The sequence below is a fragment of the Myotis lucifugus genome, unplaced genomic scaffold, assembly GCF_000147115.1.
Source record: "Myotis lucifugus unplaced genomic scaffold, Myoluc2.0 scaffold_42, whole genome shotgun sequence".
NCBI classification, from domain to species: domain Eukaryota; kingdom Metazoa; phylum Chordata; class Mammalia; order Chiroptera; family Vespertilionidae; genus Myotis; species Myotis lucifugus.
In genome coordinates this window covers 4600736-4626592 of record NW_005871090.1, presented here as the reverse complement: position 1 = coordinate 4626592, position 25857 = coordinate 4600736, and the positions used below count along the sequence as shown (strand labels likewise).

The following is a 25857-nucleotide window of genomic DNA, read 5'->3' as shown; positions in this document are numbered from 1 at the left end:
ATATAAATGTATTGTATACTTACTTAACATTTATAATCATTTATTTCTACATTTATAGTATTTCTTTCTAAAATAAAGCTACTTCCACTTTCTATCAAAAATATATTTCTATATTCTGTTAGAAAAGTATTCTGGAAGCACAGAAGATGCAACATATTTTTCTCTAACTTCTTCTAAATATAAGATAGAAATATTTGTTTGCAAAGAACAAATAATATCAACAATGACAATAATAATAATGGTAATGTTAATAACTTTACTGAATTACAGGGTATAAAGTATAGTTAAAACTGTTAACTTTTACCACACTTAAAATGCTAAAGTAAAATTAAAGTAAATGTCTTAAAAAGATGTAAATCCTACTTTCAAAACAGTTTAGGCATTTAAAAACCAATGTTAAATTAGCATTTTTAACATCAAATGTCTGTCATTCATATTTTTCCTCTTCTTTAGTCAGAGAACAAGCTTTGCTCTTTGTCAATAAGATATGATCTGTGAAGCTTACTTCTGACTTGCCCCAGGGAAGAAGGGAGCACAGAATTACCCATGGACACTTCAGAGTGACAAATCTGTTCCTTGGGCCACTGAGGAAAACAAAGAGGGACTGCATGGGAAGCAACGCAAAGAGTTCCATATTGCTTCTATGTAAACATGAGAATTAAACAACTACCATAAGCTTCTCAGCTTTGTCCTAAATAAAAATGATTAACTTTACAAATATAATTTAATATTTTTAAATTACTTTTAATTCACCATCATTTTTAAAATTAAGAATAAATGATCATTAAAGGATAAATTTTGGCAATATTTGTGCTCTTTTAATAAAATTTGTCAAATCCAGATCTTGATTTTTAAACACACATAGATGAAACCTTAGCTAGGCATTTATATATTTGTAACACTAGCACATTTTAAATGTCAAACAAAAGGAATAAAGCCTTAACTACTGAAAGAATTATAAGATGCTTTTAAATTCCCCAAATTTAAGGTTATTAAACACTCAGAGTGAAGGAAGTGAAACAGAGGGGACTATACATGTACTTTAATCAATATATAACATCTGTGTCATAAATCATACTCAGAAAAATAGATTTATATTTTACAGGAAATTATCCAATGGTAAATGTGACTTAGTTTTAACTTACTTTTATTTGGAATAGATATTATAGAACATTCACTTTAGTCCAAATCTAATTGATTGCTAATACTTTATCCCTTAAAAAATCTTTAAAATAATCAATTTATACCAGCTTGCAGGGCAAAGAAATATTAACTGTAGTAAATCTGCTTCTCCTAGATAATACCAATGAGGGGCAATTTCCGTAGTCATTTATAAACAGACAATATTAAACAGTCTTTGAGTCTACTTTAAACATGTGTCTTTCAGCATGAGACATGTTTATGTACCTAAGTAATTTGGACTGCAGGGACACAGCAACCAATCCCTAAAAGAGATCATCTTTAACACGAGGAGAATTACAGAGCTGTTTCCAGAAATAAGAAAAATTTGACAATTTCAAGAAACCTTCCTCTCAGAAAGTCTTTTGTGTACTTAAAATTAGCACCAATACTCTACAAAAAGTGAAACAATGAGGTGATTAAGAGCAATATACAGCTATAGAAAGAATCACATGTCTTCCAGCAATCCACTTGAATGTAGTAAATACACATGTCAATAATCAGACGTATAGTGACCTGTCCTTAGTACCTATTAGCCATCCCTCCCAAGCTGTGTTTTATTCTGATCATCTCCAAGGATAAGGGTTCTGTCCTTTGATTTGTAATTACGCCTCAGAACCAGTCTTAGATACTGTTATCTCAAGGTCTGAACATAGAGGACAGTGAGCAGAAGCATTTCTCACATTGTTTCATTCCCAAAGATAAACTGTGAAAATATACAGCTCAACTTAACGTTGGTGGACTGTGCCTTTTGAACCGATCCTGGCCCCACTCATCACAGTGAAGATAAAAAACAACCATGCCCGGGGTTTAGCTCTGTTTTGCTAAGTGCTTTCTCAGATTTAGGAATGAACTCTTACACGCACCACTTTATTAAAGTTCATCATAGTAGAAAGAAGTGGGTCCCAGATCTCCATCTTCATAAATGAGGAAATGGAGGCTCAGAGGCTTGACGAGCTTTTCCCAGGGCCATGCACAAAAGTATTCAGAGGGAGGCCTCATGCACTTGGCTAGCTTGACATCCTTATTTTCCCCAAGGTCCATATTAAAAGTCTCTTTTTTGTTGTTGTGTTTGCATTTTAAAACAAAAGGAAGAGGATGATAGGGTGCTGGAGAGTGAGGAGGGGTCAAGGACACATCCTATATCAGCTGGAGTGGTATAGTACATGTCTGCATGGCCGGACATGAAAGCCCTGGATACGGAGGAAAGGAGGGGTCACCAGGCTTTCAGTTCTGTACTAGCCAGCTGCCTCACCCCATCACTTTGGGCTAGGTACTAACCACAGTTCCTCCTTTTTTCCCCCAGGAAGCTAAAGGAGTGCTTTTTTCTCAGTGTTGTTGTTGCTGTTGGGGTGTGTGTGTGTGTGTATGTATGTGTGTGTGTATGTGTGTGTGTGTGTGTGTTTCAGTCACCCTTCTCCCAGTGCCTGAAGCTTAACAGCCAAACACGGGTATTGGGGAAAAGAACAGTGTAGCAGAAAGTGAGCAGACAGGCGGGCAGGCAGAGAAATAACTGCTTTAATTTTGCTTTGATTTCTGTTTCAAGTCCTGTAATGACAGATCTCACTCCAGTGCTCTATGTTTTGGAAATATACTTAAAAGGGGAATGTGGTTGTTTTTAGGTATATTTTAAGTGTTGACCGATAAAAAACAAATACCAGAACAGCTTAATATAGCATTTTACAAACCTTTTAGTATTCTAAGGCATCTGTGACCTGCAGAAATCTAATTGTTTCTCCAATACTCTTTGGAATTGTTCAGAAAGATGTGGTACAGTTTCTAACTGGTACATTAAGCATCTGGCCTGACTTTACAGAATCACAGATAGCTGACTGTGCACTCTCTCTCTATTTTATTAACATCCCATCGGCTCACGTTAAGATGTAGTACTGATGTGCCCTGACATGCATCACTACCTGTTGACAGAAAAAACTGGGCTAGACTTGAGAGGGTCTACAAACAGAAAATCTTTTAAAGATGTTTTGGCAATTTAAACAGAAACTCTGGCTTCAAAAAAAAAGAAGAAAGAAAGAAAGAAAAAAGAACAGCTTCAATTTTCCAAATTTATAAAACATGCCCAAGTTTCAGCATGCCAAATTCTCTGAAAATTAATCTCCGGCATCCATTCCCTCCTTCTCTAACTAACAGTGCCCCATTTTCCTCAGGGTCATACCCTCTCCCCATTCTCACCCATGTGTTTGAGTGGGGTTGACCCCACCTACAGCTCTTACGGAGGCATGTGCTCATCAACATTCCCTTCCACCTTCCTGTAAGAGAATCTGGAATGAGCATATGAGCAAGTTTAAACAAATGAGATAGAGTGAATCCCAGGCTTCTGTGCAGGAGGTGACTGCCTTTCTCTCGAACACTGCAACATGGGAATGTGATGTGTGAAGCCTTAGAGGAGAGCCTGGAGCTGCCATGGGACCTTTGTACATCTGAGGAGGCTGCCAACACTGAGAAAAAGCAGCACACTCAGAGGCAGAGAGAAACTGCATTCTGTAAGCTGCTGTGTCCAGCTTTACCTGAACCAGACATTACATTTGAATTTCTCAGTTAGATGAACCAATAGAGTCCAACTGTTGACTAGACAATAAGGCTTGGCTGTTCAATCACTTGAAACCAAAAAAATTTCTCAACTGATAATGGTCCAAGGCATTTTACATACCAAAAGCCTGAGCTGTTCTTTTTTGTTGTTGTTGTTGTTTTTCATATACTTTGAAAATTTTATTCTCATGAAGAATGGTGAGGTGAAGAAAAATCCTCAAGAATGCTTCTTTCTGGACTTAAAAAAACTCTAATAAATTCTAAAATTAAATCACAAATATCATACTGGAGGTGCACTGAGGGTCACCTAGTCCTAGTAGCTTCTTTAATAGGAATGTTCAATGAATCTGTGTACAATGAATGAATGAATGAGTAAATGAGGTAGCTTAAGCCTAGACAGGTTGAAAAACCTAGATTAAGTTGTTCCATGAAATAATTATGGATTGTAGTCACTTTCAACTAGGTGTTGTTTATAGCAAAAGAGGTTTGGTTGGTTGTTGTTGATTTCACTTAGAAACACAAGTAAATGGCAGAGCCTGGGAAATCTGCTTCCAAATCCAATCTCCCCTGTTCATCAAGGAACATCTCATGTCTTCCCAAAACAAAACAAAATGCAAAACAACAAATACCTTTTCAACCCCCAATGTCTACTAGAACTCAACTGAGTTCTCAGCCCTGGGAACATGAGGTCATGAAATGCATGAGAACAACAGAAAAGAAATTCAACAAGAAAAATCTCCTAGTTGGCCACCTCCTCCTCCATTTCCTGACTTCAAAAAAGGGAAATTTTGAAGAGTGTGAAGCAAGCTGTCCTGGGCCTTCTCCTTCCTCCCTTTGTGCACACTTCTACCACTTCTGACTGTGCCCTTTTTCCAGACACTCAGATGCCCTCATCTTAATAATGACAGCTACCGTTTTCTGGGTACTTGCTATGAGTCAAGCCCTGACCTAATAAACTCATAAAGACTTAGTAATTTATCTGCAGCCATGTGGCAAAGCCAAGATGAAACTGGATATGTAGACTCTGAAGCCTTTGCTCTTGAACATGAGACTACTCTGGCTCCTCGTTTCTGAGTTGAATGCTCCTTGCTATAAGAATTAGTCCCTGCCCTCCTATCACAGCCTACAGAGCTTCATGCTAAAATTGCCTTCCTTCTTACCCCTCCCACCAGGACAACCATCCCCTTAGTGTAGCTAATCTCCCTTCGATAACAAAGGAGGAAAGCAACCTGAAATAATTTAGGGTAACTCTTCATCTTTCCAGAGGCAGTACATAGTGTTTCAGAAGGGGTACATAATATTATAAGTTTTCTCCAACTGGCAGAATTTCAAACAACAATGAGTTTTTTAAAAAAATGGAGGCAGTGAAAGTGTGTATATTTTTGGATTGGGTTGGGAGGGGGCTGTCTTGAGTTTGCCTCTAATGTCAGTACCGCTAGTACAGATTACAGTGTTCACAATATCTTACTTTCTTCTACATTTTCATTGACGTCTTAAAAAAAAAAAAGCAACAATACATAATTGGTGTTCAGTAAATTCCTGCTGCCTTTATTTGCCATGTGATAAGAGCAAAGATCAAAGCAGATAATAAGAACTCAGATAACAAATGGTAGCCTAGAGACTGGAAACTTCAGCATTAACTCCCAGGCCAGTACCTTAGTTACGATGCCTATAACCAAAATTGTCCAATTCTCTTTTTCTTCTGTTCAAAATCTGCCTGAATGCAGACAAAACTGCTTAAATATGGATATAAGCCCACAGGAATTTGGCCAGGCAAAAAGTCCCTTTTAAATATAACCAACTCCCATCTGAAAATAGCTTCTAGAAATTATTTTTTTTCATAAAATAATTTAATCCATGTATTTGTTATATCCACCCTTTATTGAGAGATTGTTATTCCCACGTCTCTTTCCTCCAAAATTTCAGCAGCTGCATCTCAGTGTAACTTGTCCTGCCTAACAATTTCTAGGAAATTGACTTTTCACAGACTTTAGAATTCTAAAACTCCTGGGTTTAATTGGTGTGTCCTCAGAGGCCCGCAAAAAAGTACAATCAGAGAACAATAGGGGTCAATAACACCTCTTATCAAGGGTTCCCCTTCTATTTTGGTATCATCCATTCTCAGAGAGGAACTCAGAAGGTTAAACGGTTATTTAAAAAGCTTATAGAGAAAGTAAATGAAGCTAATGAAGAGACCATAATCAAATACTCCTGGAAAAGACAATTAGCTGTCTTCCTTCAGAAAAAAAAAAAAAGAAAACATTCCTAGAAACAAACAAACAAAAAATGCAAAAAAGAATGTTGTGAACCTCTAAGGATAAAACAAATAATATTAGTTTAAGAAAGTTGCCTTCCAGGTAAACATAAAAGCAAAATTCTTCCCAGCAACATTTAAAAGTAAAACACGTATGGGCCCAAAGCAATTACTGATTAAATAGCAGAAAGCAGGCTATGAAAATCATAATTGAAAATATGATCTCCTTCCCTTAAATAAATCAGTTATTTATTTGAATCTTCTTTCTATTTATTTGTATAATAAATATTCACAGTTGGGATTACTAGCCTTCATAATTATAACATTATTATAACTCGTTAATAATGAAAATAAAATGATGTAATATTTAATCTAATACAGATGCTTAAAAAGTAGCACTTTTTCTATTGTAAAATTATAAACATGCTTCTAACATGCTTGCATTTTTTTTAGAAGCTTGCTACCACTACCTTGTTGTAGTACAACTTTAGAAAATGTTGAGATTCCAAAAGGGGCTGCCTCCAAACCAAATGCCATCCTCGCCTTGGCAGGCCCAGGGGCTCATTTTGGCTTCTCTCACTCCCTCTAGCGTTTGCAAAGCCCATCTGCCTGATTATCCAGTTACCTCACTGAGCGAGAGCTCGATTTAAGTCCTGCCCACCTATGACATCACCCCTTCTTCAACCACTGCGAGGTGAAGCTTTAACTTCAGACTTGGAGGTGGGCTGTGAGCAGTAAACTGGAATGCTCTCCCTCGCTCACTCCTCAGTGTAGGAGTGCTCCGAAGCAGGACAGCTCAGCCTGCATCTGCTGTGGGCTTTGTGTGGACTGGACGCGGAGCCCGGGAGAGGGGGAGGGTTATCACTCCAGTTCCCAGTCAGTGGAATTATACAGCTATAGCGGCAGTATATATGGAATTGCTTTTCTTCGTCTTCCTGGTAAGTGTTTCCCATATTTTTACTTATGTTTGTCCCAGAAAGTTTGCTTGGTTTTTACTCTGTATAAAGAAATGACTTGGTACCACGAGGCATCCAAATCCAAATGTTTACTCTGTCACCAGATCCAGCAATATATGTGCATGCTAGCCAGCAAGGAAAAATTTGACTAGATAGCCAAATGCATGAAGTTACTTAAAACCTCCCCTCATTAAAAACAAAATAAAAAGATAATAATAAACAGCTATGTTCTGGCTCTTGTAGTTGCTATTTAAAGAGTCTTACGGAGAACATTAAATTGGAAAGTTAAATGTTAAATATCAAAGAATACAAGGCAGATTTTTTTTTTCACAGAGGAAAGCGAAAGTCTTGCTAACTTGGTGTGTACTCTATGTGTGGCATGATCACCAATTGCTGTTTTTACAACTGTGAAAGAAAATCAATAATCCCTCGGCCCATGAGCACGCAGTACATGAAAAGCATACATCTTGCTCACAGCGAGCTGAGCTACTCCTGGCGACTTCTTTGCCTCTGTAAGGATTAACAGCTACACCTAGATTTTAAAGCTGGCACTGCTATCCTGCCAGAGCCACTTCGGGCATTTCAGGCTTGCAAATCTCAACTAGTTAATTCAACTCGGAGGAGAGGGAGACTCTCTTCCAAATCATATCTCCTCTCCTGCACAAAGCCAAAATCCATCGCTTGGGCAAATGCAGTATGTGACTAGCATGATAATTGGCAAAGTCTACTCAGGAAAACTAACAAAGCTGAGCCTGGAAGCTATGCCTGATGTATGCAATGAGTTTGGGGTGGTGGGGGAAAAATGAGTAGAGCCCTCATCAAACGGGGTACGTAGACTATCCATTCATTTGCAACTTATAATAGGAAAAGCTTATTATATTGAAAGAAATACTTTGATTCAACAAAGCTCTCAAAAAGTAGTTAAAGGTATCTTCTTTAAAAAATTTTTTTTCAGTGAATTAGGTCTGAAACAAAATGGTTGCACTGAGTTAAAGAGTGCAACAGGCCTGTATTTTCTCAATATTGGGGAGTGGGGGTATTCTTAATTATTTATTTATTTAGCAGTAAAAGGAAAATGAATCATTGATCTTTGCCAACTGTAGAACCAAATTCTCACATGGCTTTAAAAATGAGCTATTTCAAATTTTCTTAATAAACCTATGTGCTCTAAAAAGCACATATGTTATTTCATTAGCAGGAAACAACATGAATAAAATCACTAGAAAAGTGAGTCAGTGGTAGCAATGCCTTTCTTTTATTGCTAATTGTATAAGAATATCCTGGCCAACATAAACATAAAGAATGAATTTGTTTGTTTTCAGATATGATCATAATGCTGTCCCAAAGTGACAGATGACTGATACTTGTCTCTCTTGAATGAGTAAAGAAATTAATCCTTTAGAAGTAACCCAAAATATTAATATTATCACTACTACCAATATTAATATACCATGGTTTTAATCTATAAGAAGATTAAATGAGAAATATGCCAATTAGTTTGCAAATATATGTGTGTGTACACCACAACATATACACACATACATTTATTAGCTTGAGATAGAAAAACAAGGTTACAAAAAATGTGATTGCACGTATTTAAGTAAAAAAGTCACATCATAAATTTTTAAATACAGAGCTTCCAAAACACTTCAAGCTGAAGGATCAGCAAAGATATTATTAAATGAATAAACATAATGATTTCATAAATACTGTGTTCCTGTATAATACTAACCATCGTGTATTAATTGGGCTTTTCATTTCTCTGCTCCTCAACCCCCCCCCCCCCCCACACACACACACACCTTTTAAATCAATTATGGTTAGGTTCAAAATGCCCAATTAAATAAATACTTCCTAAACGCTAACATTTGTGAAATACATAATTGGGCAGCAAATAAAGTTTTTACAGAAAGAAGAAAAACTGTAAGAAATTTTGTCATAACTGAATGTGGCAGCAAAATAGAAGGTATGTTTCTTTTGCTTTCAAGTGTTAATTAAGGAGCCACCAATTCTATCAAAACTTTTTCAGAGCTAAATGAGGCGGTGTGAAATAAATTTGGTTGAAATCTTGTGGCTGTCAGACTTTGTTAGCAACCTATTAATTATCTTTACCCCAGTTTCTTCTCTAGACTATATTGCCCAATCAAATAGAAACTCCAATTATGTTCAGCATCTCCCGCCTAGGGATACAAGACCCTAATGAAAGCTCAGTGTCTCCAGATGAAAAATACAATTATCAGCTTGAAACATGCAAGAGCACTGCAGAGAGGTTTGTCTGTGCTTTTCTTGGCCACACAACCTAAGGCTGCCTCCTCTTTCTGGATGATTTTCAATAATTTTAAACCCTACAAAAATCAGTAGCAGAGAACTTGCCTTGTATTAATAACATGTAAATATTTCTTCTTTCTGCTTTTTACTTTTAATATGCCAATGTTCTTAGCAATATTAAATGTTGTCATTTTTTAAAAATTTGGTTTAAAACTGCCATTTCGGTTAATCTTAACTTTCCTCCCCTTTTTAAAGGTGGGTGGGCTACTAAACAAAGAATGTGACTAATGGCAAGATCCAGAGCTAACTTAAAAATTCTGCATAAAGCCCCCCAAATATTCTTTTATTCAACCAGTTTATTTTAATAGCATTATAAATAATTGTTGAAAGTCAAAGGAAGACCATCATAAATGAAGTCAGTGAGGGAAATAAAATGCAGTAAATTTCTCAAAGGCTGTAATTTCTTCCCTCCTTTTTTTCCCCTCATTCTCCTTTCCCTCTCAAACCCCCCACCCCCCGCCCCCCACCTTTTGCCCCAGAGGCCTTCACTGTTCTTCTCAACGGGAGGCTTTGTTGTAATTAAACCAGAGAAAAACGGCCCGCAGCAGCCCACATCTGACTTGCGGTTTCTGAAAGCAGTGTTCTGGTAGCGTGTACCACCCCCCAGCGGGCAAAAACTCTATAGTAAATCTCTCAGCAATATTAATTCTCAAAACTGCAATTTCCTCTTTAGAACATAAAAAGGGCTGATTCTCAACTCCTTCTAACCTTCTACCATTTCAAAAACTTCTGAGTCAACAAACCAACTCCCAAAAGAGAGATGGTTTGTAAATGCCTTCTGGGGAAAGAAACAAAAAAACCCCTTCTTTCTCTTAAGAACCAAAATAGAAATATACATTTCAGAAAGCATTTTTCAGTTTCAGAAAGAAGATCAACATCACTAAACTTGGTAGAACATCATAGTAAAACACAGTTTTGCAAACCATGTTTATATCAGACCCAGGAGCGAGTTTCAGGACTTGGATCTGTCTATTGACAAGAACACCAGAGAAAACAGATCTTAAAGAAAAATGAATGAAATATAAGTTAAGCAGAAGCTAAAGTTGCATTTGTTTTGCATATGCATAATCTCCTTCCTAGCCCCCAAATCAGGTGTCAGGAGTGTATAAAAAGCTTGCTCCAGGTATGAGTGTGCTTAAATGAGATGAGGGAGAAATTGCTCTCACACTGACTGACAATGACAGCTTTTGTTCTTTATTCTTTCACTTTCCATGTGCACAAGTTACCGTGGCAACTTTGAAAAGAAAACCCACAGACCATATTTGGTTAAACACCGTTTTTAAAGTGTGCCACTGGACTGTGGATTGATCAGTTTATGCATTGCTGTTTTGTTTTGTTGTTGTTTTTTCCCCTGTTACTTTTGGTTTAAATCAGTAACACGCTACTCTGACATGAGAAAACAAGGTGTTTTATGATCTTGGATGTTCTCACCAGCCAGCACAGTGTTTGGCACACAGTAGAGCCAAATAGTTGTTGTATTAGTGTATGGAAATTTGAATATTAAAAATTTTAAGCACATCAACCAAATTGTACTCACAACACTGAAAACAGAGTTTCAAGTTTGCAATGGGAAAATATTTGCTTAACAAAAGCAAGCATAGTGTTAATTGTAGCTGCTCAAAGTCGATGCAAACTTAGAGCACGTCCTCTGCCCCAGCTCTCTACTGCTCACCTTTACCACTCTCTAAATTAATATCTTATTCAATCTTACAAGTCTTGGTTCTCTAACTTATTGAGTCTGGCTTTAATATCATAAAAGGGAGCAGCATTCACTATGATGAAAGATAACATCCCAGCTTGCCTTTTGGTTTTAAGGGTGCAACATTTAACTTCACAAGCCAAATAAATGAGGCAGAATTAGATATCATTTATCACAAACCTGTTGGGGGAAAGAATCAGTAACATAAAGGGAGAAAGTAAAAATCCTTTGATTAGGAACGTTTATCCCTATACTGCACATGTAAAACAGAAATTTCTTCAGGCTAGAAAACAGTCTGGATAAAACCAAGTATGAAAAGGCACACTTGCTTCTCTGGCTCTCAGCAAACCCTTCAGACTTCATGACCCTCATGAGGAGAGTTAGAAGTCCTTCTGCTTGCCTGGCATTCAACAAAAGAATTGGAACTTTCCTGAAATCTGATGATCGTGGAAAATTTAACTACCAGACAGGCTGCTTAGAAAGCATTTTGCTGTCACTATCAACTAACCTGATGTTCTCCAGTTTGTCAGTTTAACCATATATGTAGTGTATTTGAAATACCATGTCCTTACAAAGACTTAGCATTCGCAGGTTGGTAATTTTGTTGTGCCTTTGCTAGCAGCAATGTAAGCCTTCATAAGTAAACTGCTTTCCTAATACTCTAGATTACGATTGTGTGAAATCTAATTTACCTAGAAATATTCACAGACTTAGATAAATTTGATTAAGCATGTGGTTTTTCCTCAATCTCAAGGTTTTACTCAAAATAATAATGCATTTAACTTGGATTAAGAGTTCTACATGCCATTCTACTTTTAAATTTAATATTTTAAAAAATTATCAGCATTAAGAAATCATTATGTGCAGCAAATAATTAAAATAAACTAAAACTATCTCAAAACTATACTTGATTTAAGATTTTTTTAAATGAGCAATGATGTCAAATAAAAATCAATTTAAATCAAAGGTGGCAAATAAAGGATTTAGGGAGTTAGCAATATCAGTATATAATATAACCTTAATCTAAGTGATCAAAACAAGAAAATACCTTCTCATCTCAAACATTCCCACCTTCAAAATATTGCAGAGGAAAGGAAAAGGAATCACATTAACATATAGATTGCCCCAATTTCTTGATTTTATTTAAATACCAGTTTTCTATTCAGATTCAACTTCTTAAATTAATTTTCATAAAATATCTAAAAATGATAACATGCTTATCTATTTACATACTTTCTTAGGTGCATCATGGAAATAAATTGGAGTTTTTTCAGACTTGATGATTACATTATAAATGCAATTTAGAAAAAAAACTCCACAATTTTTATTTATAAAAATAAACTGAATAAAAAAAGGTCCCTATTAAAAATTTGATTTACCAGTGAAGTGATTATATTTTTCTTCTTTTTGATACAGCTTTAAATAAAACATACTAAATTAATTCCATTAAAAAATAATTTTAAAACATTTCTTTAAGTAGCCAGGTCTCCATTTATATTTTTCCCCAAGTTACCCCATTAACAATATTTTTCTAAAAGATCTTTTTTGTTGTTGTTCAGAAGTAATGGCCTCTTTCAAGCCTACGCAGACATAAAGGCTCTGAAGTCCATGTTGTGGAAACCTGGGCCACAGTGTCCATGCCATGGGGGTCATTTTTCCTTTCATCATTCACATTCACATACATGTCTCCATGGCTGTGACTATGTGGAGCCAGGGCAGAAAGAAGGAAGTCTAAGCTTGGGGACAGGATGGCTTGTTTTGGTTGGAGAGATCTTTACAGCCTTTGATGTGCAAAAACTGGTTAGCACTACAGTTTCAAATATAAAAGGGAAGGAGAAGATGTAAAAAAAAAATCAAACATGAATTGAACTGTTTTGAGCTCAAGTAAAGGGAGTAGGGATTGGGGAGGGAATCTTCATGTCTGAAAGAGTATCCTTCTCTCCAGAGAAGCCTGTTTGATGTTTCTGCCTTTTGTTTTAATGCAGTTTAGGGGAGAAGAGAATGGCATTTTCTGAGAACTTAATGAGATTTAAGGCTTTCCATTAATCCCACATTATTACCACTGTTGTATTAATGGCAACGTAAGTTTACATATCAAACGGAGCAGAGGGAGCAGCTTCACAATTGTAAAACAGGGAAAATAAACACATTAATCTTCCTTCTGTTCACACCATTTAGAATTTTTTTTCCTTTTTCTATATTAAAAATGTGTAAGTCAATCAATCAATATGTATATTTTTTCTTAGAGCTTGATTTGGTGAAATATTTATAGTTAGATATAAGCTTTATCTCTGATTATCATTAATTATCACCTTAGACATACTCTTGGCTGACCTGACTCGAGGAACAATCAACAGTTTAAAAATCTCCATTCATCAGCGTCATCTTCTCAACTTTGGAGTATGTACTCAAGTATGAGAAATGCCTGATTATTGGTAACATTTTAAGCAGGTTCTCACTTAAGATTTTTATATTGTTTTTTAATTAGTTTCTAATTCAATTTAACAAAAGTAATTGTTTCTCTAAGCTTAAATTAACCAAATTATTTTATACTTTGAATAATTTTCAAGCTTATAAAACATTTACAGCAGATACTCTTTAAAGTAACTTTTTAATTATAATTTCAACATTTTGGTTTTCCATTTTCACATACTGAAAAAGCAACAGTTTTCAAGAAAAAAAAATGCACTGTAGTAATTCAACAGCAATAATGAGCAAAGCCCTGAAGGTATCACAGTAAACCTTCACATTAAATAGTAAATCATTTAAACATTCCTCTGTGGGCACATTGCAATACCCACTTGAGACTACTTTATCCAACTGCTAACTGCTATTTTTGTTTCATGTTGCCTAAATAATAAATTAAATTTATCTGTAATTGTTTAAAGTTTTCTTTTGTTAATGCAGTTTATGATAGCATTGGTATCTGGTAACAAATTAAAATAAACTACATTTTCCAAAAGAACCAGAAACACAAAATTTTGCCTTGTTTAACATTCACTTTCATTCGTGTTTGAATTCTGGAACAGATGCTATCCTTGTTGGATGCTAGGTAATTACAGGGGAAGAAGCAAATTGCTTCTGCTTTTTTTCCTTAATTTCAGGGTCAAATATTTCCATGATACTCAGATGTTCCCTACATTTACAGAAAGCCACTGAGCAGGTAACCCTGGATTACAGATACTGATCCTACCCACCTCCCCCATTCACAAAACAAACAAACAAACAAAACAAACACTTCATGTATATTATATAATGGACAAAGCAGTCATCATTAAAATCAGTGATCTCTTTGGTCAAGGCTTTTTTTTAATATATTTTATTGATTTTTTTACAGAGAGGAAGGGAGAGAGGTAGAGAGTTAGAAACATTGATGAGAGAGAAACATCGATCAGCTGCCTCCTGCACATCTCCTATTGGGGATGTGCCTGCAACCAAGGTACATGCCCTTGACCGGAATCGAACCTGGGACCCTTCAGTCCGCAGGCCGATGCTCTATCCACTGAGCCAAACCGGTTAGGGCTCTTTGGTCAAGTCTTAAGTCTTGTTTCAGAAATGAAAAATACACTTGTTGGAATTTTGCCTGTCCATATTGGAACCTAGAGAGAAATGCCTTGTCAGGTTTGATATGCTTTCCTAATGGTCATTCCAAGGATACTGATTGAAATACTGTCCTTTCTACTCCAAATACAGAGTTTTCAAATTCCATTTGCTAAAATAAAATAAAATTCTATTCTCCTGAAAAACAAATTATGACTTTTGGCCAAGAAAACCTGATAACTAGAGTTTTAAGATCATCAACTCAAAAACCCCTCCAAGGAGGAGGGTGATGGAGTGCACATTCTGCACTTGGGAAAACTGAGGCCCACAGGAAAATTTAAGCAAGGTGTTGAGCAAATCAAAAGAAAAGTGTCTAAAGTAAACTTTTTTTCCAACTCTTTAGATTGTAGATTATATAATTTTGTAAAACCATGTCCAGAAATGTCTAAAAAGTCACCATGGTATTTCTGTAAAAAAATCTTTGTTCTGTATTTGCTCACCTCTTTGACATATAATTGTTTTCTTCTTTTTATACACTTTATATCATTTTATATCTAAGATTTAAAAGTGAACTCTTAAAGATTGGCTTGACCTGAATTCCAAAGCCAGGGAAGGGGCTTACTGCCTCTTAAATGAAACTTGGCTCTGTGTTTAATTCAAAGTGACATTAATGAACAGTTAACAGAAATTATCTGGTGACAATCTCAACTTCATCTCTTACTTTATTAATATAATAAAACGGGAAGTAAAAAACAAAGAGCTCATCTTATCCCTTTTCACTAACTACTGTGATAAAAGATGTTTTGCTTAAAGAAAGAATTAAAGTTAAATTTCTAGGAAATCTCTCTAGCATGTTAAAGTTCATTATTGGAAGTTCATTAAACCATTTTACTTTCACAGGAGATGCTCAGACCCAGTATGCTTTAAGGAAGAGAAATATAAAGGAAATCTATTATGCTTCCTTTTTTTCCATGAAGAATATTTGAATTAAGTTTTCTTTACCTCTTAAAAAAGAATACCTGTTCTTGCATAACGTGACTACACCAGATATTCTAAGAAAGCAGCAAGAAGCAAAAGCTGGAAATAGCTATTTCACAGCAGGTAATCATACCTCAGGATGTAGCTACTGTACAAAGTTTATACTTGGATGACCCTGGATGGGAATAAAGGTGGGGGGTAACTGCCTGAAAAACCTATTACTATCCAGGCCTTAGCATCATGAATGGCTTTCTTCATGAGGATCTGAAGTTACTATCTCTGAGCACATTGCACAGAAGAGCCAATAAGAATTTCAAAGAAAGCAATTTCCACAAAGGGAATTAAGCTACACAAAAGAAACCTTCACACAGAAACTCTATCAGAAAGAAAAAAAAATACATAGGAAGCCATGTGTTCTACATAGTAACAGGAAGCTGAATTGTGTCTGGCCCCCACTTTAATGAGCTTGCCCACCATGCTGAACCACAGCTGGAATGTTCATTGACAACAGCGAGCCTGATCTGGAGGTGTGTGCGTCATAGGATTACTTGAATAAACAGTGAAGAGCATTTCCAAGGACTAAACAAGAGTTTATAAGTCCCATCCCCTCACCAGGAAAATAATATATGTGCATTGGATTTTCACTCACGCAAAATTTACTCACATCGTTGTTCAATAAGGTAGGAAGTATTTTATTTTCATGCCTAAAATTATAAAGGCTAATTAATACCTAAAAGTGCAGAAGAAATTATATTACACAATAGATCAGTCTAAATCTATAATTTTCCAGCCATGGAGAAAGTTCAATCATAATCTAGATTAGAACTTGAAGAAAGATAAATGCATTGTGAAAGCATATTGTGAGATATAATATAATGAAAAATGTGCACAAAGCCATTAAACCGTGTAGTACAAAACATATAACAAAATGGGAACCAAAGCAAGACCTAGTGTAACATGAAATGGAATTTCATTAGTTGGATGTATTAGCTACGTAATTCATTCTTTCCCTAAAGTAGATGAAGATTTCTTCTGCTTTTCTTGCTAGAAATACCCATCTAACAATGTTTAATAAAATAATAAAAGAAAAAGAAATAACATAAGTAATGAAAGCAAACAATTAGCTATACTGGGATTCAAGATCTCAAAAGGTGTGTACCTATTCCTAAATAGTAAAATAACTGATTTTTTTACTAAACATTTCTATTCCTGTACAGTCAACTTCATAAAAAGTAGACAAAAAATTTGTTTTTTTATAAACAGTAAAATTATTATCTTTAAATGAAACAAATTATATTTTTATTGTGTCAATTTATTCTGAATATTAAGAAAAAATTAAATATTTGATCAGCCTGGTCAGTGACTGGCTACAGAATTGATATCAAATGTAAATGCTTTCAAATATTCAGCAAAACTTTAATTATATTTAACATTTCAAACCAAATGGGTTTGGGACATGATACTTCTTAATTTAATACCAGAAACATTTAAGTTAGAGAGATTATATGATTGTGTCCATTGTTTGTTAGGTAGCAAAAAACCCTAAGCATGCAAAAAACCCTAAAATATTAGAAGTGATTATAGATGTTTTAATTTCCACATCTATTTTGAATATAATCTGAAGTATGCTGATCTGATTGCTTTCTGTCTTTTTTTTTCTTTTTTTGTTTAACTCACTGCATTGTAGGGCTCTGAAGCTACCTGGTATAAAGACCTCAACACTGCTGACCATGATCAGCCCAGCCTGGAGCATCTTCCTCATTGGGACTAACATTGGGCTGATCCTTCAGGTGGCACCTCTTTCAGTTATGGCTAAATCCTGCCCATCTATGTGCCGCTGTGATGCAGGTTTCATTTACTGTAATGATCGCTTTCTGACATCCATTCCAATCGGAATACCAGAGGATGCTACAACTCTCTACCTTCAGAACAACCAAATAAAAAATGCTGGGATTCCTTCAGATTTGAAAAACTTGCTGAAAGTAGAAAGAATATACCTATACCACAACAGTTTGGATGAGTTTCCTACCAACCTACCAAAGTACGTAAAAGAATTACATTTGCAAGAAAATAACATAAGGACCATCACTTATGATTCACTTTCAAAAATTCCCTATCTGGAAGAATTGCATTTAGATGATAACTCCGTCTCTGCTGTTAGCATCGAAGAGGGGGCATTCCGAGACAGCAACTATCTCCGACTGCTTTTCCTATCCCGGAATCACCTTAGCACAATCCCCTGGGGTTTGCCCAGGACTATAGAAGAACTACGCTTGGATGATAACCGAATATCCACCATCTCATCACCATCGCTTCAAGGTCTCACCAGCCTAAAACGCCTGGTTTTGGATGGAAACCTGTTGAACAACCATGGTTTAGGTGATAAAGTTTTCTTCAACCTAGTCAACTTAACAGAACTGTCACTGGTGCGGAATTCCCTGACGGCTGCACCAGTAAACCTTCCAGGTACAAACCTGAGGAGGCTTTATCTTCAAGATAACCACATCAACCGGGTGCCCCCAAATGCTTTTTCTTATCTAAGGCAGCTGTATCGACTTGATATGTCCAATAATAACCTAAGTAATTTACCTCAGGGTATCTTTGATGATTTGGACAACATAACCCAACTGATTCTTCGCAACAACCCCTGGTATTGTGGATGCAAGATGAAATGGGTACGTGACTGGTTACAATCCCTACCTGTGAAGGTCAATGTGCGTGGGCTCATGTGTCAAGCCCCAGAAAAAGTTCGGGGGATGGCTATCAAGGACCTCAATGCAGAACTGTTTGATTGTAAAGACCGTGCAGTTGTGAGCACCATTCAGATAACCACTGCAATACCCAACACAGTGTATCCTGCTCAAGGACAGTGGCCAGCTCCAGTGACCAAACAACCAGACATTAAGAGCCCCAAGCTCACTAAGGATCAACGAACCACAGGGAGTCCAACAAGAAAGACCATTGTAATTACTGTGAAATCTGTCACCGCTGACACAATTCATATCTCTTGGAAACTTGTCCTACCTATGACGGCTTTAAGACTCAGCTGGCTCAAACTGGGCCATAGCCCAGCATTTGGATCTATAACAGAAACAATTGTAACAGGGGAACGCAGTGAATACCTGGTCACAGCCCTGGAGCCTGACTCCCCCTATCGAGTCTGCCTGGTTCCCATGGAAACCAGTAACCTCTACCTATTTGATGAAACTCCTGTTTGTATTGAGACTGAAACTGCACCCCTTCGAATGTACAACCCTACAACCACCCTTAACCGAGAGCAAGAGAAAGAACCTTACAAAAACCCCAGCTGGCCACTGGCTGCCATTATTGGTGGGGCTGTGGCTCTGGTGACCATTGCCCTTCTTGCTTTAGTGTGCTGGTATGTTCATAGGAACGGATCGCTCTTCTCAAGGAACTGTGCGTACAGCAAAGGGAGGCGAAGAAAGGATGACTATGCGGAAGCTGGCACGAAGAAGGACAACTCCATCCTGGAAATCAGGGAGACTTCTTTTCAAATGTTACCAATAAGCAATGAACCGATCTCAAAGGAGGAATTTGTAATACACACCATATTTCCTCCCAACGGAATGAATCTGTACAAAAACAATCACAGTGAAAGCAGTAGTAACCGAAGCTACAGAGACAGTGGTATCCCAGACTCAGACCACTCACACTCATGATGCTGGAGGACTCGCAGCAGACTGTGTCTCGGGTTTTTTAAACCTAAGGGAGGTGATGGTAGGAACCCTGTTCTACTGCAAAACACTGGAAAAAGAGACTGAAAAAAGCAATGTACTGTACATTTGCCATATAATTTATATTTAAGAACTTTTTATTAAAAGTTTCAAATTTCAGGTGACTGCTGCGATTGATGTAGTGGAGATGCCTGAACACAATTCTATATTTTAGTATTTTTTAGTAATTTGTACTGTATTTTCCTTGCAAATATTGAAGTTATAAACCATTTACTTTGTGTTCTACTGAGTAAGATGACTTGTTGACTGTGAAAGTGAATTTTCTTGCTGTGTTGAACAATCAGGACTGCATTCACATGAGATCCTTGTAGTATAAGCACAGGCCATTTTTCACTTTGGTATTAATAAAATGTAAAAAATAATACCTGGCTGAATGAGAAAAATTAAATTTCAAAAAATATTTATAAATTAATGTTCCAATTATTAAATTTGTATTATCCCAGTGGTTTTCAATAAATCAAAATATGTGAAGTAATGGGCAATATCAAACTTGCTGCATATCTCCATTTTCAGTCTAAGAAAACTAGATATCCTTAAGAAAGCAAGTATACCTTCTGAACTGAATACATCAGCTGGCTTAAAAGGAGTGTGAGGTCTGTTGTTAACAACACTTGGAGAATAAAGGACTTCACAAAAACAATAAAGTAAGCATGTTTCCAAGTTAGGGGAAAAACTTGTACTTAGAACAACATAAGAACTTAAACTTGAATAGCATAGTGAACACAGACATCAGAATTGCATTTTGGTTTTGCCTATACCATCCTCATTTTTGAAAAGTGAACCCTAAAGATATAATTGTTAGTGTTTATAATGTTTTTATCACAAAAGATGTCAGACAAACCTTATACATATTAAAAAGGTAGCATAACAATAAGAAATTCCCCTCAACAATGCAGAGAAAGTAGTATTTTAAATAAGTGAGCATTTAAAAAAAAATAAATACTAGAAATCAAACTTAGATTCTGTTTATGTGAAATGTTTTGACACTGTACATAAATGTTCAATTTACTTTCACAACAACCAAGATTACTGCCCATTACTATCACTGTTTTCCAGATATTACATAATGAACTTGTAACATTTCTTTCTAGCTTCCTACTGAATTGTGAGCTATTGTTTAAAAACCACATCATTTTCTGTTGCCATGATTTTTTTTCCCAACAAAAAACCAAAGTGCATTGTACGCCCTTTGGCCAGTCTTGTATGTGCCTTGATCCAACGCTACATGTATTCAGCTTCTAAAATTCGACAAATTTTTCATACTTCCTTAAATATGAAAAATTATGGTCTTATTGCTGAATAAAACAAAAAAAGTACAAAATAATTGTGCTTGCTTTTTCGGGATTATGTTACTATCACTAAAGTAGCAAATTGCCCAGCACATTAGTCTAAGCATCCCCATGTATTTTTCTAGGCATAAAAATAAAACGTTGGCTACAAATAAAAAAAATAGCAGTATCTTGAGCTTGTGTATCATTTTACTTTAAAGAGTTCAGTGTTTCATGCATAAATTAATTTCCTAACAGCCTTTTGAAATACTCTTATTTTACTTATTCATTCCATTGATGGAAAACTTCAGGAGAGGTTTTGTGACCTTTCTGATTTGTACCCTGCTGCCATTATTCTGCCAGACACTTTTTAAGGTGATCTCTGAAAAACTAACATTTTTTTAAATAGCTTTTGGTACTGTGGTTTGTCATCAGAGGATTTGAAATCTCAGATGTACCACTTACCGGGTATGTACTTAAATACAAACCATTTATTCTTCTTAGCTCAGTTTCCTTATCTATAAAGTGGGGCTATTAATAGCACCCACCTCACAGGGTTGCTATAAGGATTAAATGAGGTGATATGCATGGAAACTGTACAAATGTTCAACAAATTGTAAGTTACTACTATTTGGTCAAGAAAAGTTAGCCAGGTGTTCCCAGGTTTTTGCTAGATATTGCTCCTTCTTACTATGCTAATGAATCCGCTGCCTAAGTAACCTCATTCATTATTCATTTGCCATCTTCAAATGTTTTCCAATATTTTATCTTTTGATTCCTGTTATGGAGGTTAGCTGTTTTCTAGGAATAACTTTGCAAAGATAAATGTGATTAACTTTAAATATAGGAAACATGTTCTGAAGGAAATTTGACTTTGCTTTCAGAGGTTTTGACCAGTTCAGCTGCAGTCCTGACTGAAGTCAGGGAAAGAGCTAGATGGTTCCATAAAGTCCCCATAAACCTATGAGTTTATAAAAAGCCAAAAGCCAAGAGATTATATTGACTATTTTCCAGTTAGTATACCTTCCATGACCACAGGAAATTTTGTCTTCCTGTGCATTTAATAATTTTACCTGGGATAAACCAGAAACATGTCTTATACCAGCAAATATAGAAAACACAGAGAGGTTAAACCTTTATTCTTTAACTAGGCTTGCTACAAAATCCAAATGCTTTGCTGAAAAAATATATATCCTTTCAATAGAACAAAACCACAAGTCAACTTAAAGGGCACTAAATTAACTACAGATACATTTGCATATATCCCAAATGAAATATTTACAATTTTTATTGATCAGATACTAACACAAAACTGTAGGGAAAATATCCAATCCTGAGTATAAAGCTGACAGATTTAACAAGAATACAACTGGTGAAGTTACAAAAAAAAAAGAGGTAAAAATCACTCCCTTGCTGATTGTTTGACAAAAATCAGAAATTGTTTTTGGATGCAGCCTCTAGTAACCACATTAAATCACTGTGCTTACACTCTGATTCCCTATTAAAACGACACTGTGCTCTATATTTCAGCAAGTCTGCGTTAGTAAAGGTATTCCCCTGTGCCAAAGGAACTACTAAAAAACTCTGCTTTACTAACTACAGTTTCTGACTAAAGCATGTTGTATAACTACATGCCAACGTGGCAGTTTTCACGAGGAATCCAAAGAGACCCACATGCTTTAAAACCTGAAGTGTGGGAGTTAAAGGCACCAATCCACCACTATATTTAATATTAGCTCATCTGCTGCTGAAAACAGTAGAGGCCTTTAAAATTTTAATTCCTTTCTCCTATTTAGCATGATTAGCAAATCTTAATTTAGCATGGTTTTGGAATTGAAACTTCTGCACTTTATGCTTTTGGACTTTGGTTAAATTAGCAAAACGTAACTCATGCTTATTGTGAGAGTGTAAAATGTATCTACAAGTAATCTCAATAGCCAATGATCTTCACTGAGTGGCTTCTCTATATTATAAATAGCAAAAGCCTTGCCTTCAAGAACTGTATTGTCTAGAGGTTGTTAGATATGAATATAATCTAATGGAAGTTTACTGTGACTGCAGTATCGAAGAAATAATTACATCTGCTTGGATGAAACAAGGAAGACTTCACGAAGGAGGTAAAATTAGGGCTGGGTATTGAAAGATATGAAGGTATTGAAAGAGGAAGCAAGAAAAGCAGATACTGCCCGGCCAGCATGGCTCAGTGGTTGAGCATCGACCTATGAATCAGGAGGTCATGTTTCGATTTCTGGTGCCCAGCTTGCAGGCTTGATCCCCAGTGAGGGGCATGCAGGAGGCAGCCAATCAATGTGTCTCTCATCACTGGTGATTATATATCTCTCTCCCTTTCCCTTCCTCTCTGAAATCAATAAAAAATATATTTTTTAAAACAAAGAAAAGAAGATACTGGCTATGGAGTGAAAATGGTAATCAAGTCATGGAGATAGGAAAATAGGGCAATGATTTTCAGCGGCTTTGGTCAAAATCATTTGGGGAGGCTTTATTAAGATAACCAGTCCTCAAAACAGAGCTACCAAATTTAAATCTCCCAGGTTAAGTGAGGTTCGGCATTTAATTTTTTTTAAATTCCAAAGGTGATTCTGATGAGGCTGAAGACCACTGATTGATTTTATTTTAGTTTTATGTCAGGCTTTGTAATGTGTTGAATTTCATATTGAGAAGTCTGCTTGATATTATATGGCTGGTGCATAAACAATCAGTGTACTTGAGGGATATTTAGTAGGAATAAAGAATACTAGATGAAGGATGAATGAGAGGCATCTGTAAGTAAGAAGACAAGTTAGAAGACTATACAGCATTCCAGGCAAGCAGCAATAATGGCCTGAGCAGGGGAAAATAGTTTTCTTTTTATTTTAAATATAATTCAAAAAATACAGGAAAGGTAGAATTCCTAGAAATTGGAAACTAAGGAAAGAATAAGAAAGATTTGAAGATGATTTTCAGCTTAGGTAAAAAGAATGCTGATGGGGCAATTAATGATAGAAAACACTAGAAAAGCAAATTTCAGAGTATTTTTGTACATACTGGGTTTGAATGGGTGACCATATGCACAGTACAGCTTTACACTGGCTATTAACACTGCCCTCTTTAAACTTTCATAGTGACTCAGTTTATATGATAAATTGTAATTGCCTTGGGTTTAACATATTTTTATGGTATCCCTCTGGAATGTCTACTGGAAGTTGGAAATGAATGGGGACAGATCCTCAGCATCAGGAGAGGAATTCATACCTAGAAGGTTATTATCAAAATTGAGAGGTTAGATGAGATCATCAACAGAAAGTGGGCAGAGAGAGAGAAAATAGATGATCAAAGGTACCCTTGCCCTTTGTAAGGATAGGAGAGGGAAGAAGAGTCCAAAAACTAAAACAAAACAATGTGGGGGGTCACAAAGGAAGAAGAATCATGAGAAGAAAATATTATGAAATCGGGGAGCTAGAAATATTAAGAAAGGAGGAAGTAAAAAATGCAGTCAGGCCTGGCTGGCGTAGCTCAGTGGTTGAGCATCCACCTATGAACCAGGAGGTCATGGTTTGATTCCCAGTGAGGGCACATGCCCGGGTTGCGGGCTTGATCCCCATTGAGGGGCCTGCAGGTGGCAGCTGATCAATGATTCTCCCTCATTATTGATATTTCTACATCTCTCTCTCTCTCTCCCTTCCTCTCTGAAAACTATAAAAATATATTTTTAAAATGCAGTCAGAAATATAGACTGGGAAGAGGACACTGCTGAATATAGAAAAAGAGGAGATCTACAGGGATTTTGAATGCAGTGTCAGTAAAGCAATAAGGCAAAAGTCTCCAGGATATTGACAGGATAATGGAAGATAAAGAAACCAAAAATAATGCTTACGACTCTAAGAAGTTTGGAGGGTGAAGGAATCTTGGTCAGTTGTGTGAAGGATCAAAATAGATAAAAAGGAAGTGAATTCCAGGAGGGATATTTGTTGACCACAGGAATAAGATGGGGTATACCGAATCAGGAATCTACAGTGAGGGCAGGAGCATATTTCATAGAAGGAAACATAAACAAACCAGAGATGCACAGAGGTGTGGGCCAACTCACGGCTGTGACTCTAGATGACTGAAGTGAGTCTGACAACCTACAATTTTGAAAGGGTCACCAGCAAGGACGACAAAATCACTCAGTTGGAAAAGGTTGGTATGATGGTAAGATCTCTAAAACCATTCCTAAGCAAGATCAGAAAATGTCCCAGAGATTAAGAAGAGGAAGACAGTATGATATCAGGTGATGTTGATGTAAAATAAGCACTTCCAAAGTAAGGCTTCTGAATAAAGGTGACGGAATCACAGTCAGGAAAGTGGTCTCTCAGGGGCAGGAAAAATTTATTTGAAACTCCTCCTCCCCGCCCCCCATTTCATCAAATAGTTACAACAAGAGATGCAACAGGTAGCAGGGAGGGGTCATTCTCAGGGAACAGATGTCAATTAATTCAAGGTGGTGGAAAGAACGTTAAGAAAAATGTTCCTTGTATGGGGAACTGGAACCCAAAGGTACAGAATTGCAATGGTCTCAGTGGAAGCAGTTAGGAAATGGGCCAAAAAGGAGGTCAAATCCTTAGAGACACAGAACAGAAAAGGAGCACAGAGGAGGGCATTGCACCTAGGACTCCAACAGATGATCACAGTTTAAAAAAAAAAAAAAGAAGCATGTTGGCCATGAGAGATCGGTAGAAACTCCTATTAAATAGTAAAGACATTCTGAAAAGATGAAAGAAAAAGAACTAGAATAACCAAATCACCCTTGCTCTATTGTTTGAACATCGAAACATAAGTAAATCCAAATTTATCTCAAAATACACACTGAAGAAGTATTTCTATCCACCCACCCCAATTTCTACCAAGCTTTCCCACAAGTATCATAGGATTGCAGGTGAAGGGGCAAGTAAATCACATTATGGACCCCTCCCACTTCCTATCCCCCATCTCATTTTTACATTATTTGAGTGAAATGAGATTAGAAGTAAACCTCAGTGCTGCCTTGAAAGTTTTTTTTCTTCTTTAACAGGCTTCAAAGGGAAGCATGCAGCCACAGGGGTGTGGAAGTTGGGGATAATGGGATTTTACAGACTGATTGTGTGTATACATAAAAGCAGGGCTTCCTTTGCAATGCCAGCTGGCCAGAGTGCAGAAGGGGCAGACTAGGAAATTACTACCCAAAGTAATTACCCTTCTGTAAGTACAGCATAGCTCTAATAACTGTGACATTACAAAGCTGAGGCTAGTTCATATCAGTGTTCCATTAAAATGTATGGAACCACTGCTGGAATTCCACATTTTAATTTCATAGAGATGAGGACCAATGATAATT

The 25857-nt window shown here is 36.4% G+C and overlaps 2 protein-coding genes across 5 annotated transcripts in view; one reads left to right on the top strand and one right to left on the bottom strand.

Annotated features, from left to right (window-relative positions):
* MACROD2 (MACRO domain containing 2) overlaps positions 1 to 25857 on the bottom strand; it is a 1891634-nt gene that overhangs the window by 1590792 nt on the left and 274985 nt on the right. The window lies entirely within an intron of this gene.
* FLRT3 (fibronectin leucine rich transmembrane protein 3) lies at positions 6656 to 20557 on the top strand. 4 transcript variants are annotated; one of them, XM_006087967.2, is made up of 3 exons: positions 6656 to 6918; positions 15404 to 15604; positions 17169 to 20557. In XM_006087967.2, exon 3 carries the CDS (start codon positions 17212 to 17214, stop codon positions 19159 to 19161), a length of 1950 nt encoding a protein of 649 aa, XP_006088029.1. In that variant the 5' UTR covers positions 6656 to 6918; positions 15404 to 15604; positions 17169 to 17211; the 3' UTR covers positions 19162 to 20557. The 4 variants fall into 4 exon arrangements, with proteins under 4 accessions (XP_006088029.1, XP_006088031.1, XP_023608974.1 ...); XM_006087969.2 differs by lacking the exon at positions 15404 to 15604 and having other exon boundaries at positions 6687 to 6918; XM_023753206.1 differs by lacking the exons at positions 6656 to 6918; positions 15404 to 15604 and adding an exon at positions 15615 to 16161.

Bases quoted from the DNA above. Each gene is read 5' to 3' on its own strand.
- FLRT3 (XM_006087967.2), top strand. From the start codon at position 17,212: ATGATCAGCCCAGCCTGGAGCATCTTCCTCATTGGGACTAACATTGGG.